The following is a 16759-nucleotide window of genomic DNA, read 5'->3' on the forward strand; positions in this document are numbered from 1 at the left end:
TGTTTTTTTGTTTTTTTTTTTACCCGTGTGAGTGGTGGGGGGGAGTAATGAATATATTTCTTTTTGCGGGAAAAGAAATATGCCATATCACTTCACCGCCCGCTGCCAGTGTCATGTGATCGCTGTGACCAATCACAGCACATCACATGACAGTTGTAAACAATGAATGGCTTTCTTTCATGCCATTCTTTTCTTACAACCGTGCTGTGAATTGTGATTGGTCACAGTGATTACATATACAGACTGGGCCAATCACAACCCATCTGACCCATGTGATCAGCTATGGCCAATCACAGCTGATCACAACAAAAACTACTGAATGAATGAGTCTCCTTCAGTAATAATTCTTGCTTATACCAATGAAATTCATTGGTCTAAGCAATCATAATGTGTAAAAAAAATTTTACAACGTTACTATGGTAATTTGTATTGCTATGGTCACAGTAGAAAAAAAACATAAATAAAAAGTAATAACTGGAATTTTTTTTTTTAAATTAAACATTTTTTTTTTTTCCCCACATACTGTCGCCAGTCAGTCAGTGCCCCTGATCACTGCTGCACCAGTTATGTGATGATGCTCTACTGCATTGGTGTCAGCATGGTATAAAAAAAAAAGTGAATTTTTTTTTTCATTTCTTCATTTTCCACAAAATTATGACAAAAAAATGACAAATTCAAAAAACTCGCCATGCTTCCTACTAAATACCTCAGACTGCCTACTTTCCGAAAAGCGGGGGTATTTGTACTGTCCTGGCGTTTGGGGCCTCAAGAAATTAGATCAGAGGTCAGTACATCAGGATTTATAACTTTTTAGATATATACCATAGTTTGTGGACTCTATAACTTTCCTACCAATTAATTAATAATAACTGATTTGGGTTATTTTCACCAAAGACATGTAGCAGAATATATTTTGGCTTAAATGTGTGTAGAAAAATTATTTATTTGCAAAATGTTATAGCAGAAACAAAGAAAAATGCATTTTTAAAAAAAAAATTTGGGCTTTTTATGTTTATAGCGCAAAAAAAATGAAAAAAACCCAGTGGTGAATAAACACCCCTAAAAGAAATCTCTATTTGTGTGAAAAAATAATAAAAATTTCACATGGGTACAGTGTTGCATGACCGTGCAGTTGTCATTTAAAGTGCAACAGAGCCGAAAGGTGAAAATTGGCCTGGGTAGGAAGGGGGTAAAAGTTCCCGGTAGGCAAGTGGTTAAAAACATCATTGTGCAAAATGTGATAACCAGTAGTAGCCAAATATCATCCATTCCTCTGATAGTCCTAAGCTAATAACCATTCCATGCTAGGGTTTACAGAATTTTACTGTTCTCGCTGATGTAAAGGATAGTAAGGATAGTAAATTATCCTAGAGACCAACTGCAGACATCTTACTAAACCACTTTATTCCACTAAATACAGTGGGCAAAACTCAATACAGTTAACAAAAACATTGCACTGCATCCTCAAACAGAACACTATTTTCTTAACCACTTCAATACTGGCCACATTTACCCCCTTTCTGCCCAGGCCAATTTTCATCTTTAAGGTTGTCGCACTTTCAATGACATGCGGTCATGCAACACTGTATCCATAAAAAAAAAAAATTATCCTATTTTTCACACAAATAGAGCTTTCTTTTGGTTGTATTTAAAGCGGAGTTCCACTCAAAAGTGGAAGCTACGCTTATTTGCCTCCACTGCCATATCTGGCACCTTTTGTGGGGGAGGGGGGAGCAGATACCTATTTTTGACAAGTACCCATTATCACTTCTGGCTCAGTTCACCACGGCGAAGTGAGACGAAGTTCAGCCCCTTCCTCCCTTCCGCAGTCTCCTGGGAACTTTCGCAGGTCCCAAAAGTCTGCTGGACCAATTAGGAGGCGCAGCACGATTCGCGCATGTGCAGTGGGCACCAGGCTGTGAAGCCACAAGCTGTCACAGCCTGGTGCCCACAGTTGAGATGCCGGCACCGTGGGGGACTTTTAATACACACAAAAACTTCTGGAACTCTGCTTTAATCACTGAGTTTTTTTCTCTTTTGCTAAGCAAAAAAAGACCGAAACTTTAGTGTTTTTCTTCATTTCTGTATCTGTATTCTGTGACCAATCAAAGCTAACACAATTATATATAATGGATGGCATAAAAAGAAGCCATCCATTGTATACAATTGTCATGTGATTTGCTGTGATTGGTGATCACACGACACTGGCAGCCGGCTGGTGACAGATCACGTGGCTGCATGAGTGGTATCTTCCAAGAGGACGTCATATGACATCCACTCAGAAAGAGGAGAGTCCCACCCAGCCTATAGCAGATTGACGGCCGGGCTCTATTTAAACCCCTTGCTCTAGCTTTATTAAGTAAAAAGATAAATATATTTGTAAGATTTTAATACCTCCACCACTTCCTCCTCCTCCTTTTTGAGGGGTCGTTCCAGTGGGAGTGTGGGTAATTGGGGAAGTTACACCAACTGGTGGATTTTTTCCTTTGCGCAGTGGCTGACCAAGGGTTACAGGCTTTTTCGTCTCTGACTTCTGTGCATCATCACCCTTCTCCCGCCGCCATCGAGATGATCCGTGGTCTGACTTTAGGCTACCACTGTCATACTCCATCCTGCGTGGTCCCCGTTCTTCTGGTTCACTATGCCAGCTCAGTCCACTTTCTGCTAATGAGCGTTTTTCAGAATCTGTGCGAAGCTATACAATAAATACAGAAAAAATATGAAAATGAGTATTAAAGTAATATTAAACCTAAGGCCAAAAATTTAATATATTTAGCTTACCAATCATTAGAGCTAGTGGCTGCATTCTATTTATTCTTTTTTCCCTCTGTTTTCACCTGGTGATCTGGCCAGTAACACATCTCCTGTATTAGAGTGCCCCCAGTCTGGATGAAGGCTCATCATATTTGGACAAGGGCATGGTCAGTCTGGGGGGCAAGGAGTGTTAAGTGTACTAGCAGATTTAGAAAACTAACAAATAGAAGCCAAGCTCCAGCTATCACTCTATAAGCAGTTAAAGTAACAATTTTGTTCCTTCTGGGATAAAGGTTTTACAGAAATAAAACCTGATCATTGTAAGCACCCCTGTCAGTAGTAAATTGTTTGTCTCATTGCTGCAACTGATACATCTGCAAGTGAGCATGTTTTTTTGAAGAACAGCAAACTTACTGGCCAGATCAAAAATAACAGGAAGAAAGCCTAAAAAAGAAAACTTTTTTTTTTTAAGTTCTATGAATTGGCAAGCTGCAATATAAATATTTGCTTTTGGATCTAATACTGCTTTAAACATAGGTTCCCATGAACAAAGAAATCTCCAGCATCCTTTTAGAAATGATCCATACAAACAGCATCCCTGTTAAACTGTTAGACAAGTGTTAAAATGTGAGACAAGTGTTCCTTGAAGTATTCCTCCTCACCTCACTTAACAAAATGTGTTTGCTTGGCTGACCAAGTCATGGTTAGGACTGCACCTTCCCACTGATATGCCTCCATATTATACAGAGCCTACACTTTCTTAGCTGATCTAATGCTAACTTTTGATTTATAGTCATGTGACATCCAAATCCCATCTACAATTCTTGCATTGGCATGAATGGGGAAAGCAAGGAACAGAGCTGTCACTCTAAGGCTACGTTCACACTAGCGTTGTGTGCAGGCGGCAGAGAGGCGTTTGGGAAGCGTTTTTACCGCTTCCCAAACACCTCTGCCAATTCTGCACATTATAGCACATGGTGCTGTTCTAACGGGATCGTTTGCATCGCGTCGCAGCAAAACGGACGCCTCTGGTCGAGTCAGGAGGCGTTGAAGCCTCCTATTCTCGTCTATGGTGCCGCTCCGCAAACGCCCGGCCGGCATTTGCGGAGCGGTTGCGGAAGGGTAACACCACTCAAACTACATTATAGGCGTTTGTGGGGCATTATTAACGCTCGGCAAACGCCTAGCAACCTCTGCTAAACCGCGCATGCGGCGTTTGCGGAGCGTTTGCCAAGCATTAAAAAACGCTCCGCAAACGCCGGACCAACGCTTGCCAAACACTATAGGGGCGTTTGGCAAGCGTTGGTAAAACAGCCAAGTGTGAACGAGCCCTAAGTATGATTGCAGATAGATAGACAAATGATAAATTAATAAGGGAAGTGTCTCTGAAATGATGGCAGAAGAGACACTGCCGCTTCAGTTGACTTCCCAGCAATCAAATAAAATGCAGGCTTAAAGTGTACCTTTACAAAGACAAATACGGGGGCAGCTACTAAGCTAAAACCACTAACCTCAGTGCACAAATCAGAAATGGAAGCCTTCATATATCATTTATTTATAATCTAAAACTACAGCAGAAACCCCCTTTAGATACATAATATGATAGAAAATTCCTAATTCCATGATTTGCAGGACATATTCATTGTGCAAATACACTGCTACCAAACAGATTTTCCACTTTTTTCATTTTTTACTTACAGCAATGGTGGAGCTGCTTCTAGATGTGGTGGGTGTGGAGGGTAAAGAAATAGGCAAAGAGCTTGCTGTTTGCCTATGAAACTGTTTTTTATTACAGGTAGCTATATAGTGCCAACAATTTACATATACAGTACTCAGTATAAATGAGTACACCCCTTTTGAAAAGTAAGATTTTAATCAATATCACAATGAACACAAGAACAATTTCTACAATTTTGACAAAACTGAGCTTTATAGAACACTTGTTTAGCTCATTACATGAAAGTAAGGTTAATAATATAACTTAGATTACAAAATCTTCAGATTTTAGTTGATGCAAAAACGAATACACCCCACAACAAAAACTGCTACATCTAGTAATTTGTATGACCTTCATGATTTGTAAGGACAGCACCAAGTCTTCTAGGCATGGAATGAACAAGTTGGCAACATATTGCAACATCTATCTTGCTCCATTCTTCAAGAATGACCTCTTTTAGAGCCTGGATGCTGGATGGAGAGAGATGCTCAACTTGTGTCTTCAGAATTCCCCATAGGTGTTCGATTGGGTTCAGATCAGGAGACATCCTTGGCCATTGAATTACTTTCACTCTGTCCTTCAGAAAAGCAACAGTGGCCTTAGATGTGTGTTTTGGATCATTGTCATGTTGGAAAAGTGCACGATGACCAAGGGCACAGAGTGATGGTAGCATCTTCTCTTTCAATATAGAGCAGTATATCTGTGAATTCATGATACCATCAATGAAATGCAGCTCCCTGATACCAGCAGCACTCATGCAGCCCCACAGAAGGACACTGCCACCACCATGTTTCACTGTAGGTACTATGCATTTTTATGTGCACTCTTCACCTTTGTAAAGCCATACAGTTTTGAAGCCATTAGTTTCAAAAACATTTATCTTGGTCTTACCACTTCAGAGTACAGCATCCCAGTAGACTTTCTTTTTCAGCATAGGCTCTGGCAAATTCTAGGTGGGCTTTTTTGTGCATGAGCTTTAGGAGAGGCTTTCTTAGTGGATGACACCAATGCATGCCATTCCTCTGCAGTGTACGTCGTATTGTGTCATGAGAAACAATCACCCCAGTTTGGCTTGCTATTTCTTTAGGTAACTGCAGTGAACTTGCATGGCGATTTTCTTCAACACGGTTGCAATTCCATCTTTGTTACATTTTTTTATCACTTTTGCTACTGTATTCTGACTGATAAATAAAGCTTTTCTGATCTTCTGGTAGCCTTCACCTTTCTTGTGTAAAGAAATGATTTTCTTTCTCAGGCCTTGTGACACTTCTCTTCCATCTGGTGCCATTGCTGACAGCATGAATTGGGAAGTTTTCTTTGTTAAGTAACACCCTTTTATAATCAACTGTCTGCTGGACACCTGTTTAATGAATGATTAGATTTACCTGCAGTTGAATTCGTGTTCATTAGGATTTTGTTGTCTAAAAATGTAGCTTTGCTCCCAAGACTTTCATTGGGCAATATTCATTTTTGCAACATGGTCTTGAATGAATTTGTTAGAAGAAATATTTTTTTGTGTGTGCAAATTAACAAATCTTGTTTGCAATCAATTGCCTGCGTTTGTGGGAGTATTTTGTAGTATAGTGTCCCATAGAAAATGTTAATTCTAAATGGAAAGTAAAGGTTTCCTGACAAATCTGTTGGGGTGTACTCATTTATGCTGAGAACTGTACATTCACACCAGTCCCTGCCCTCAAGGAGCTTACAATCTAAAGTTCCTAACTCACATGCATACATACATACTAGGTCAAATTTAAACAGGAGTCACTTACCCTACCAGCATGTCTTTGCAGTGTGGGAGGAAACCGGAGTACCTGTGGAAACCCACGTAGGCACTGAGAAAACATGCATACTCCAGGCAGGTAGTGTCGTGGCTGAGATTAAATTAACGACCCTAGTGCAGCGAGGCAGAAGTGCTAGCCACTTAGTGCTAGCCACCTAGCCACTGTTAATTCCATGATTCGCAGGGCATGTGCATTGTGCATATACACCGCTACCAAACAGGTTTTCATCTTTTCCCATGTGTTACTTACAGCAATTGTGGAGCTCCTTCTGGATGTGGTGGGTGTGGAGGGAAGGGAAGTAAGCGAAGAACTTGCGTTGCACTCTTCCGAACTGAGATTCCCTGATGCATCACTCAGGCCACTGCTTATAGAGCTGCTCTCGTCCCAGCTGTTGATATAAAATACATTATGCAGCTTTACATGATGGCTATTTGTGCAATTTATTATACCAATATGTGATACATTATTCAGATAATATCAAGTGTTTCACAGGAAAAATGTTTGGATGGCCCTGACTCCATTTTGGGTGCAATGCTTCTCCTGCACCCAAGCAGCACAGTCACTTTATTTGCACCCTCTCTTACTGTAGTTCCACCAGAACATAGAATCAGACTGAATATGCTGCTGTTCTCAACCAAGCATAAGGTGGACCGTGTTATAATTATTTAAACCAGTCTGTAATAAATACATTATCCTTCCACAGACGATTAAAAAATGTTGCTTTGAGCTTTTCATCAATAGCATGTAATCTAAGGCACACCTTTTCATCCTTATATGTTAATATGTGTTTGTTCAGTACTGTATTAATGTTAGGTTTTGTGTTTGTATATATTATGGGCACCAGTAATTGAATGCAAAAGGTAAAGTGCAGATTAACACTTCAGGTGATACAACCAAAATCAATAATCACAACGAGGCAATTCTAAAAAATCAAACCAAATAGTAAAGGTGTGTTACCATTGTTTTTGAGAAACATGTGAAGCTACAGAATTAGCTAGAAACAAAATTACAATTAAAACCGACTGGCTGTTGTGCCTGGCAAATTTATTTAGCAAACTTGAATATGTCCCATACTGACATGCAACACTTTTCATTCATTCTGATGTGGCCAGCATATTCATTCAAGTTCCTGCACTTGGCTGTTTATTTACATTTTACTTTTTTGTACATTTTGTTCATATGTGGTTTCATGCAATGCCTCTGCATATGTGATACAGCATTTTCATTAACATAATCTTCATTTCTAAATCAGCATATCAAAGAAAAGTGAGACTATTCCATATTAAACATGAAAAAGGTAGGTAAAAGGGAGCGACTACCTTTACAAGTACATGCAGAAACAACCTCAATGTTGTACCCAGAGGTAGCAGCCCAAACCCCTAAAAAGAGCTCACCATCACCCTATTTTTAAGTTGCGCAGAAATCATCGGAAGAGAATTCCTTCAACCTGCCCCCATTATCACCTACCCAATGATTAATGACTGACTGAATCAGTCCAGCATGATCTCCAACCCCAAAGAGCTATATTCCACATTAAAGTGTAAACTCAACAACAAAAATGAAATATGTTGCAGATTACTGGTCCCTAGATGTAGCTGCCTTGGTTTTCTTTTTCTCACGCTTTTTTTCTTTACATCACACTTCTTGTCCCTTCTTGTCTTTAAACATTGAGCCATAGCTTTCATACATGCTTGACTTTAAGAATGACTTCTTTAGTTCATTTTTATTAATCATGGTTAAACACAATTATTAAGGTTAATTTTCGAAAGTGATAAGGACACTGTGGGGTTTATTTACTAAAGCTGGAGAGTGCAAAATCAGGCTCACGTCTGCATAGAAACCAATCAGCTTATAACCTCAGCTGGTTCAATTAAGCTTTGGCAATAAAACCTGAAAATTGATTGGCAAGATCAGCAGGTATTGTCTGTACTTGCTGAAAATGTTCTTAGCCTGAAACGTAAAAACAAATGCAGCCACCATATCTAAATACCATAAGCTTCAATATACAGAATTTTTGTTTTTGTGTTTCATATACAGTACATCTATGGGTGATCCATTGTATTCTCAATCAATTTATTTAGTTTCTTGCAAAGCAAAGAAAGATATATAATAAATGGCTATCGATTTCAGTTGAGATATATAATAAAGTGTATGGCTATCGATTTCAGTTGACTGAAAAAAAATCAGACACAAACATGGCTGTATAAATGCATAATGTATTAACGTAGTACCTACTCAGGAAAGCAATTTTATTTTATATCTGCAGAACTAAATTACAATGACACTTCAAAATATGTTTCTTTTTTATTAAAGTATCTTTTCAGTTACAAACAGGAGAAATTAAAATGTCTACCACTGAGTAATATGTTAGAAGCAGCTGGAAATCCCAGTAGAGGCAGCTTCATTATTGAACTATTTGAAACCTTAACTTTCAAATCATGCCCTGGCCAGCTGTCCAGACAGCTGCTTTATTTGCCTGTGACAACGATAAAAATGGCTGGGAGACTGATGACATAATTTACTACAACTTTTATCCATAATATAAACAACGATGATGTCACAATTGAAGTATAACAGGTAAATCAGGAACAGAGTATCATTTTTCGTTTATTTTTGTAAAGAGAAGATCTGAGACAGATTCAAAGACATTGGGCATAGTGTATAAAAATGTCCTGTGTTAGTCTAGACCAGGGTAGGGGGGGCGGGGGTGTGTGTCAAACTCATTTCATTGTGGGCAGCATCAGCAGTATGGTTACCATTAAAGGACCAGTTGTATCTGTAAGACTATGTATCAACTCTTTTATACAGAGGGCAGAGTTTAGGGGTGAGCTATGCACAGTGTAAAACATCAACACCCCCCCCCCCAAGCTTCCTTGCACCTCTACACTCTACACTCTCCTACCTAGGCAGCGCTAGTACCTCTCTGTGTAGGTGGCTCTCTCTACTACCTGTGTATTCCAGAGAGTTGTCCACGCTGTGAGGGATCTGTTACATCCAGAAGCCACTGAAAGCAAAGCTGTCCCTTGTAAACACAGAAGCCTTCTGTGTTTACAAGTGACAGCGGGGAGTGGAGGCTGAGAGCCAGAGGTGGCGGAATGAAGCTGGGTGAGAGGGCTACATGACAAGGCCAGGTGGGCTGGATTTGGCCCACGGCCTTTTGTTTGACATATGTGGTCTAGACCAGTGGTGGGCAACCTTTTTTTTCAACTGAGCCAAATCTCGCCAAAACCACGATTGAAATTTATTTTGAGAGCCACATTTTTAAAACTGAAAATACATAGGATGGTACACTGTTTTTAGTTTCAATGAGTTTTTATAGTAATTCATCCCCCATATAGTAATTCATCCCCCATATTAATTCACCCCCCATATAGTAATTCACCCCCCATAGTAATTCATCCCCCATATAGTAATTCATCCCCCATAGTAATTCATCCCCCATATAGTAATTCATCCCCCATAGTAATTCATCCCCCATAGTAATTCATCCCCCATAGTAATTCATCCCCCATAGTAATTCCTCCCCCATAGTAATAAATCCCCCATATAGTAATTCATCCCCCATATAGTAATGCATCCCCCATAGTAATTCATCCCCCATATAGTAATTCATCCCTCATATAGTAGTAGTAAGTAAGTAGCAAGTAGTAAGTCAAGTCCCTCCTGTGTCAATTCACTTACCTTTCTCCGCACGTTCCTCTCGCCGTGCTCCCCGCGCCATTCCGGTCTTCAGGGCGGACTGTGAGAGGAGCCTAGCTCCCCTCACGTTCGTCACGCTGCCCCGCCTACACACATCCTGACAGACAATCACTAGCTATCAGGATGTGAGTGGCAGCGAGACTGGCCAATCATTGCTGGGCTAGCTGCAGAGTCCTCGGCCACCCGAGAGGAGGGAGGGGAGGGGAGCGGCCGCCCGAGAGGAGGGAGAGGAGGGAGGGGAGCGAGCGCCCGGCACACAGAAGAGCCGCATTAAAATGTGTAAAGAGCCGCATGTGGCTCGCGAGCCGCGGCTTGCCGACCACTGGTCTAGACCATTCTATCTCATCCTTATCAACACAGAGGAACTTTTGAAATAACTTCCAGGTCTCAGGCAACCCCTGCTAAAAACAAATTACTGTATTTTAAACTCGTGATACATTAGTCAGTGGGAATAATGCTCCTTACACTTGTGGTCATTGGGAAGAATCCCTCCTTACAGATAGCTAAAAAGATCAATCGTGTCAGCAGGAACTTATCTGAGAGGCAGAAAGTGCTCATTGCTCAAGGAACCCATAGCAAACTCTAGAGAAACCCTAGGGTTCTATTGAACCCTGGTTGAGAATGGCTGCTCTAGACTTATTTACGTGCTTAATAATGTTTTCAGATAACGTGTACATAGATGTTGGCACAAAGCCCCTTGAACAGTGGAATATATTTAGCAGTTGTACCAAGCTCTTTGGGTACCTTCCCTAATAAGACATTATTGTTCTTTTATTTCTGCCATTTAACCCCTCATTATCATTGTAACCAACTTCAGATCCTGGAGAGAATAATGATAATCAATCACAAGATTCTTAATCAAAAGCTAACACAATATTGTATACAGGACTCTAGCTAATCTTTTTGTTTATATTTTGGATAATATCAAAGTAAATATCACACTTTTTGACAGCTGTAACAGGTGTCCCTACTTAGAGATTTTCTTCCACTCTTGTAGCAGTAACAACAATAACATTTCTCATTTCTCTAACTTTTCCTGGCCGGAGACATTGGTCAACATGGCAAACACTGAAGTTGGTTTCCCCCTAATGCGGTGCAGAATTCGCAGCATTTTCTGTGTGAATTCCGCACTACATCAGAATTACACTCTGTCCATGCGAACCGCTGCGGGTGAGTATGTTAAGAAAACAACACCCCGAAATTCGTCCGCAAAATGCGGAGCAATGTGCAGAATTGGATCGCATTGGTGTGAATAGCTATGCGATCAGATTCTAGTGTGGACCCAAAAAAGGGTCCTGCACCTTTTTGGTGTGGGTGCGGTGCGATTGGAGCCATACAAAATGTATGGCTCCAATCGCACCGCTCACAAATTGCATGTGATTTGCACAGGAATGCAGTGCGGTTCCTGTGTGAATCACATGCAATGTACCGCACCGCATTATGGTGAACTCAGCCTCATAGTGAATCCTAACAGCAATAAAAAAAACCCAATCTATCTAAAATTAGAAAATCAAACTTTTGGACGGAGTTTTACTTTGAACTGAATTCTAGGACTGCTGTCATAGAAGCCTACATGGCAACAAGAAGATCTGGAACTAGGGCTGGCCTCTTTCTATTCACACTTACTGGTAATCACTACTGAGTGCAGAAATCTCAGTGATATTGCCCCCTAAAATATCCTGGGTACATATTCAGTGTCATAGAGGTTATTTAACAATACTGGAAATTGCAAAATCTGGAACAGCTCCACATAGTCACATCCAGTTCAACCATAAAAAAAACAAAACGAAAAAAAAAAAGTTGTAATCCTATACCCACAGTTGGTCCAGAGGAAGGCAAAAAAACCAGCAAAGCATGATCCAATTTGCTCCTTCAGGGGAAAAAATTCCTTCCTGATCCCCCGAGAGGCATTTAGATATTCCCTGGATCAACTTTACCTACAGTCAGGTCCATAAATATTGGGACATCGACACAATTCTCACATTTTTGGCACTATACACCACCACAATGGATTTGAAATGAAACAAACAAGATGTTTTTTAACTACAGACTGTCAGCTTTAATTTGAGGGTATTTACATCCAAATCAGGTGAACGGTGTAGGAATTACAACAGTTTGCATATGTGCCTCCCACTTGTTAAGGGACCAAAAGTAATGGGACAGAATAATAATCATAAATCAAACTTTCACTTTTTAATACTTGGTTGCAAATCCTTTGCAGTCAATTACAGCCTGAAGTCTGGAACACATAGAGATCACTAGACACTGGGTTTCATCCCTGGTGATGCTCTGCCAGGCCTCTACTGCAACTGTCTTCAGTTCCTGCTTGTTCTTGGGGCATTTTCCCGTCAGTTTCATCTTCAGCAAGTGAAATGCATGCTCAATCGGATTCAGGTCAGGTGATTGACTTGGCCATTGCATAACATTCCACTTCTTTTCCTTAAAAAACTCTTTGGTTGCTTTTGTAGTATGCTTTGGGTCATTGTCCATCTGCACTGTGAAGCGGCGTCCAATGAGTTCTGAAGCATTTGGCTGAATATGAGCAGATAATATTGTCCGAAACACTTCAGAATTCATCCTGCTGCTTTTGTCAGCAGTCACATCATCAATAAATACAAGAGAACCAGTTCCATTGGCAGCCATACATACCCACGCCATGACACTACCACCACCATGCTTCACTGATGAGGTGGTATGCTTAGGATCATGAGCAGTTCCTTTCCTTCTCCATACTCTTCTCTTCCCATCACTCTGGTACAAGTTGATCTTGGTCTCATCTGTCCATAGGATGTTGTTCCAGAACTGTGAAGGCTTTTTTAGATGTCGTTTGGCAAACTCTAATCTGGCCTTCCTGTTTTTGAGGCTCACCAATGGTTTACATCTTGTGATGAACCCTCTGTATTCACTCTGGTGAAGTCTTCTCTTGATTGTTGACTTTGACACACATACACCTACCTCCTGGAGAGTGTTCTTGATCTGGCCAACTGTTGTGAAGGGTGTTTTCTTCACCAGGGAAAGAATTCTTCGGTCATCCACCACAGTTGTTTTCCGTGGTCTTCCGGGTCTTTTGGTGTTGCTGAGCTCACCGGTGCGTTCCTTCTTTTTAAGAATGTTCCAAACAGTTGTTTTGGCCACGCCTAATGTTTTTGCTATCTCTCTGATGGGTTTGTTTTGTTTTTTCAGCCTAATGATGGCTTGCTTCACTGATAGTGACAGCTCTTTGGATCTCATCTTGAGAGTTGACAGCAACAGATTCCAAATGCAAATAGCACACTTGAAATGAACTCCTTTTATCTGCTCATTGTAATTGGGATAATGAGGGAATAAGACACACCTGGCCATGGAACAGCTGAAAAACCAATTGTCCCATTACTTTTGGTCCCTTAACAAGTGGGAGGCACATATGCAAACTGTTGTAATTCCTACACCGTTCACCTGATTTGGATGTAAATACCCTCAAATTAAAGCTGACAGTCTGCAGTTTAAGCACATCTTGTTCGTTTCATTTCAAATCCATTGTGGTGGTGTATAGAGCCAAAAATGTTAGAATTGTGTTGATGTCCCAATATTTATGGACCTGACTGTATAAATGTTAGCATCCATGATATACATGATGTATATCTAGGAAAGAATCCAGGCCTTTTTTAAAGCAATCCACTGAGCTTGCCAGAACAATCTCTTGAGGGAGTCTATTCCACATTTTCGCAGCTCTTACTGTGAAGAAGCCTTTCCGTATTTGGAGATTAAATTTATTTTCCTCCAGACGTAAAGAGTGCCCCCTAGTCTTCTGTGATGACCTCAAGGTGAATAACTCTACACCAAGTTCACTATATGAACCACTGATGTATTTATACATGTTGAATCATATCCCCCCTTAATCTCCTCTTCTCCAGAGAAAATAGAAATTTCTATATATTGTTTCTATTGCCACCTGTAACTAAACTAAATTGTTTGCAAGGGTTTTCTGCTCATGATCTTGGATGCTTATTTTACTTCCTCTCTATTATATAATTTAGAAGTTTTACTTTACTAGTTACCCATGAAGTTTCATCCTGGTTCTTCCCCAGTGACATCACACAGACTGGTCTTTTCCAAGTGAACTTCCACCTCCAGCTCACACACAATGGTCTTACCACTGTATCCCTCCTCCAGCACACTTTGCAGATTGTCCTCCAGAGATTCGTCAGTGTGCAGTCCCACACTCCCACCACACAAATTGCCATGGAACACTGTCTATGTCCTCCCCTTAAACACTGCACACTGACCCCAATTAGAGTCTGGAGGTTCAGCACTCAGGAGTGTTGTTCAGCTCAACAGCAGTCTCTGCCTCCTCACTTTGCAGAAGTAAAGTTTCTTATTTTCTCCCATCATGCAGTCCAGCATTTGACTACACACATCGCTATCTATCCAGCACCCATACCACCAGTTATGCATCCCGTCAGTACACAGTGCTCTCTAGCTAGTCTGACAGCAACAATTATGGATAGGATGGCTGTTGTATTTTGCCCTCTTCTGATATTATGTCCTGATGGGTAAGGAAACTGAATAGAGAGTGCACCATGTAAGGTGTGGTTCGGGAGTACTTCCCTTGGTTACGAGGGGCCCAGTGCCTCCTGATTTGAACCGTGCTACTTGGTCTGGTCATGAGCTCGGAAGGCAGAGAGCCCGTGGTGTCAAGTATTCCCTGGGAGTGGCGCCCTGGGGGGTGCTCTTAGAATGACCATGGGTTTGGCACCCCATATGAGAACAAGCACTTACCACAACCCCCTTGCCTTTTTTCTGCACTATGCCTCATAGGCTAGGCCTTTTGGCCAAGACGGGACAATTTTTGTTCTCTTCATGTGTATCATTTGTGCTGGTGTCTGTGTTGCCTTTTCACTCTTGCTGGAGGGTGTGGGTCCTTGGCCTACCCTGAAATCTAGACGAAGGATGTGTGGCCATTAGGTTTCTTCTCCTGCCTTGGGGAGTCTCTCTTCGGGAGAGCTCCTCACCTAGTACTCGGTGGTCTGCTTTGGCTGATCATGAGGAGAGGGGTCCTCCTGTCAGGAGCCTTGGACCCCAGGGAATCAGGTAAGGGTCCGACTTCTTCGAGAGGTGCTAAAGAGACACACCCTAAGTGCACTTTTTTATGTGTGCTCACACACACTTTGTTTGGTCACTTACCAGCGTTTTGATTTTGTGACCCACCACAGGCTTAAAAAAACAAAACAAAAGAAACATGCATCAACCCCTCACTTCAAGTACATTAAATCCTTGGTGATCTATCCTCAGCATATAAGCATTACCCCTTAGCCCCAGTCAAGTGGGTTAACCCCTCAGCTCCCATTCTTCTGGGAATATGTGATAACCCTTCAACACCCAGTCCTCAGAGCATGTGCATTAACCTCAGTGCTCAGTCCCCAGGTATGAATGTTAATGTCCATAATCCCTTAATGAACATACTGCCCACTTCCCAGCTGTCATACTGTCCACATACCACCTACACATTTCCCCCACTGTATCCGCCATGCTCCTCTCCTGCACATACAGTACTGTCCTCTGTCACACCCACCACACTCTTCTCCTGAACATACTGTATGCTGCCATACCCTCTGTACTCTGTTCCTGCATATATTGCCCGCTCGCATACCATTCAAACTCCCTTCCTGAATATACTACTAGTTGAGACACTTCTTTAGCATTGTTTGTTGAATTCCCAGCCTTCCCAATTCTAGAACATGTAAACGTTTTCTAGTGTTTAATAAAAATAAGACAGTGTTAAATGGTATGCTTGTTACTTATAGTGACTTACATTTTTCAAGTCTTTTATGAAGAAATTCCAAAGTTTCACAAAGTTATTTAATGAATGTACATACATATATTCATTATTTGAGAATACAGAACTTCAAGCTTTGGGATGGTTCTATCTGATGACACTTAATTGAACACAAAGAACACAGAAACACCCTTTGGTTCAAGTTCAGCCTTTGTAGTCAACCAGCAAAATATCCCCCCCAAAAAACAGTGGCTTAAGGAACCTTAATTGTGGCACAAATCAGTTTATATTGATAACCGTGACTCAGAGTGTAAACAGTCCATGAAACCAGAATTTGTTTTTACAAAAAATATTTGCATGTTTATTAGCAAAGTATGTATACAACTATTAAAGGTTTTACTAAGCACTAAATGCTGTATGTCTAAATGGGACAAACATCTCTAGGGGGATGTGTAAAAAGTGACAGTACGGTGATCCAAGAATTCCAAGAACTCACATTTATACCTCCCCTAGAACTGTTCACCCAGTTTATATACTGCACATTGTACAATTATTATAGTGTGCTGCATTATGGTTTTATACACATTTTATGGCTTTGCTAATAATTATTTTGTACAATATGTCAATTCTTATGCACTGCTTAGATCATGAGATATACCAATTAAAATAATCACTAAAGTGAGGTCCTTGGTTTTGTTGCATATATTCTTTTAGGATCCCTCAGTTTATATGTATATGATAGCTGAAATAATGTTTAGGCTGAAATCAGAGTTGCACTCTCTGCCTGATTTGTAGACTGATGAGCGAAAGGTGGAGGTACTACCACATTAGTTGTTACCATTGTGGTGGTATTCATACAGCATAAAAGTGCATTTCCTTATTACCCACATTTATAAATAGGCATTTCTCCAAAAAACACCAAGGTACGGGTGACCTATACTTATCATCAATACCACCAATGAGGCATTTCTCCACTGACCAATAGTGTTGCTGTCTACAATTTGTCTTTGGCCTTTATTGTTATTATTTTTCATCTCATGATTAATATTG

General features: G+C 40.7%; 1 protein-coding gene across 3 annotated transcripts in view; it reads right to left on the minus strand.

Annotated features, from left to right (window-relative positions):
* The window catches only part of NAV1 (neuron navigator 1), a 277210-nt gene that overhangs the window by 97854 nt on the left and 162597 nt on the right, over nucleotides 1-16759 (minus strand). For all 3 annotated transcript variants that reach the window (XM_089654094.1, XM_089654095.1, XM_089654093.1), the window contains 2 exons: nucleotides 6505-6643; nucleotides 2395-2695 (listed from right to left, as the gene is read on the minus strand). In XM_089654094.1, coding sequence (XP_089510220.1) covers nucleotides 2395-2695; nucleotides 6505-6643 — 440 coding nt within the window. The remainder of the gene's footprint in view (nucleotides 1-2394; nucleotides 2696-6504; nucleotides 6644-16759) is intronic.

Source organism: Staurois parvus, unplaced genomic scaffold, assembly GCF_062004578.1.
Source record: "Staurois parvus isolate SC_StPar_1 unplaced genomic scaffold, SC_StPar_1.0 ptg000744l, whole genome shotgun sequence".
Lineage (NCBI taxonomy): Eukaryota > Metazoa > Chordata > Amphibia > Anura > Ranidae > Staurois > Staurois parvus.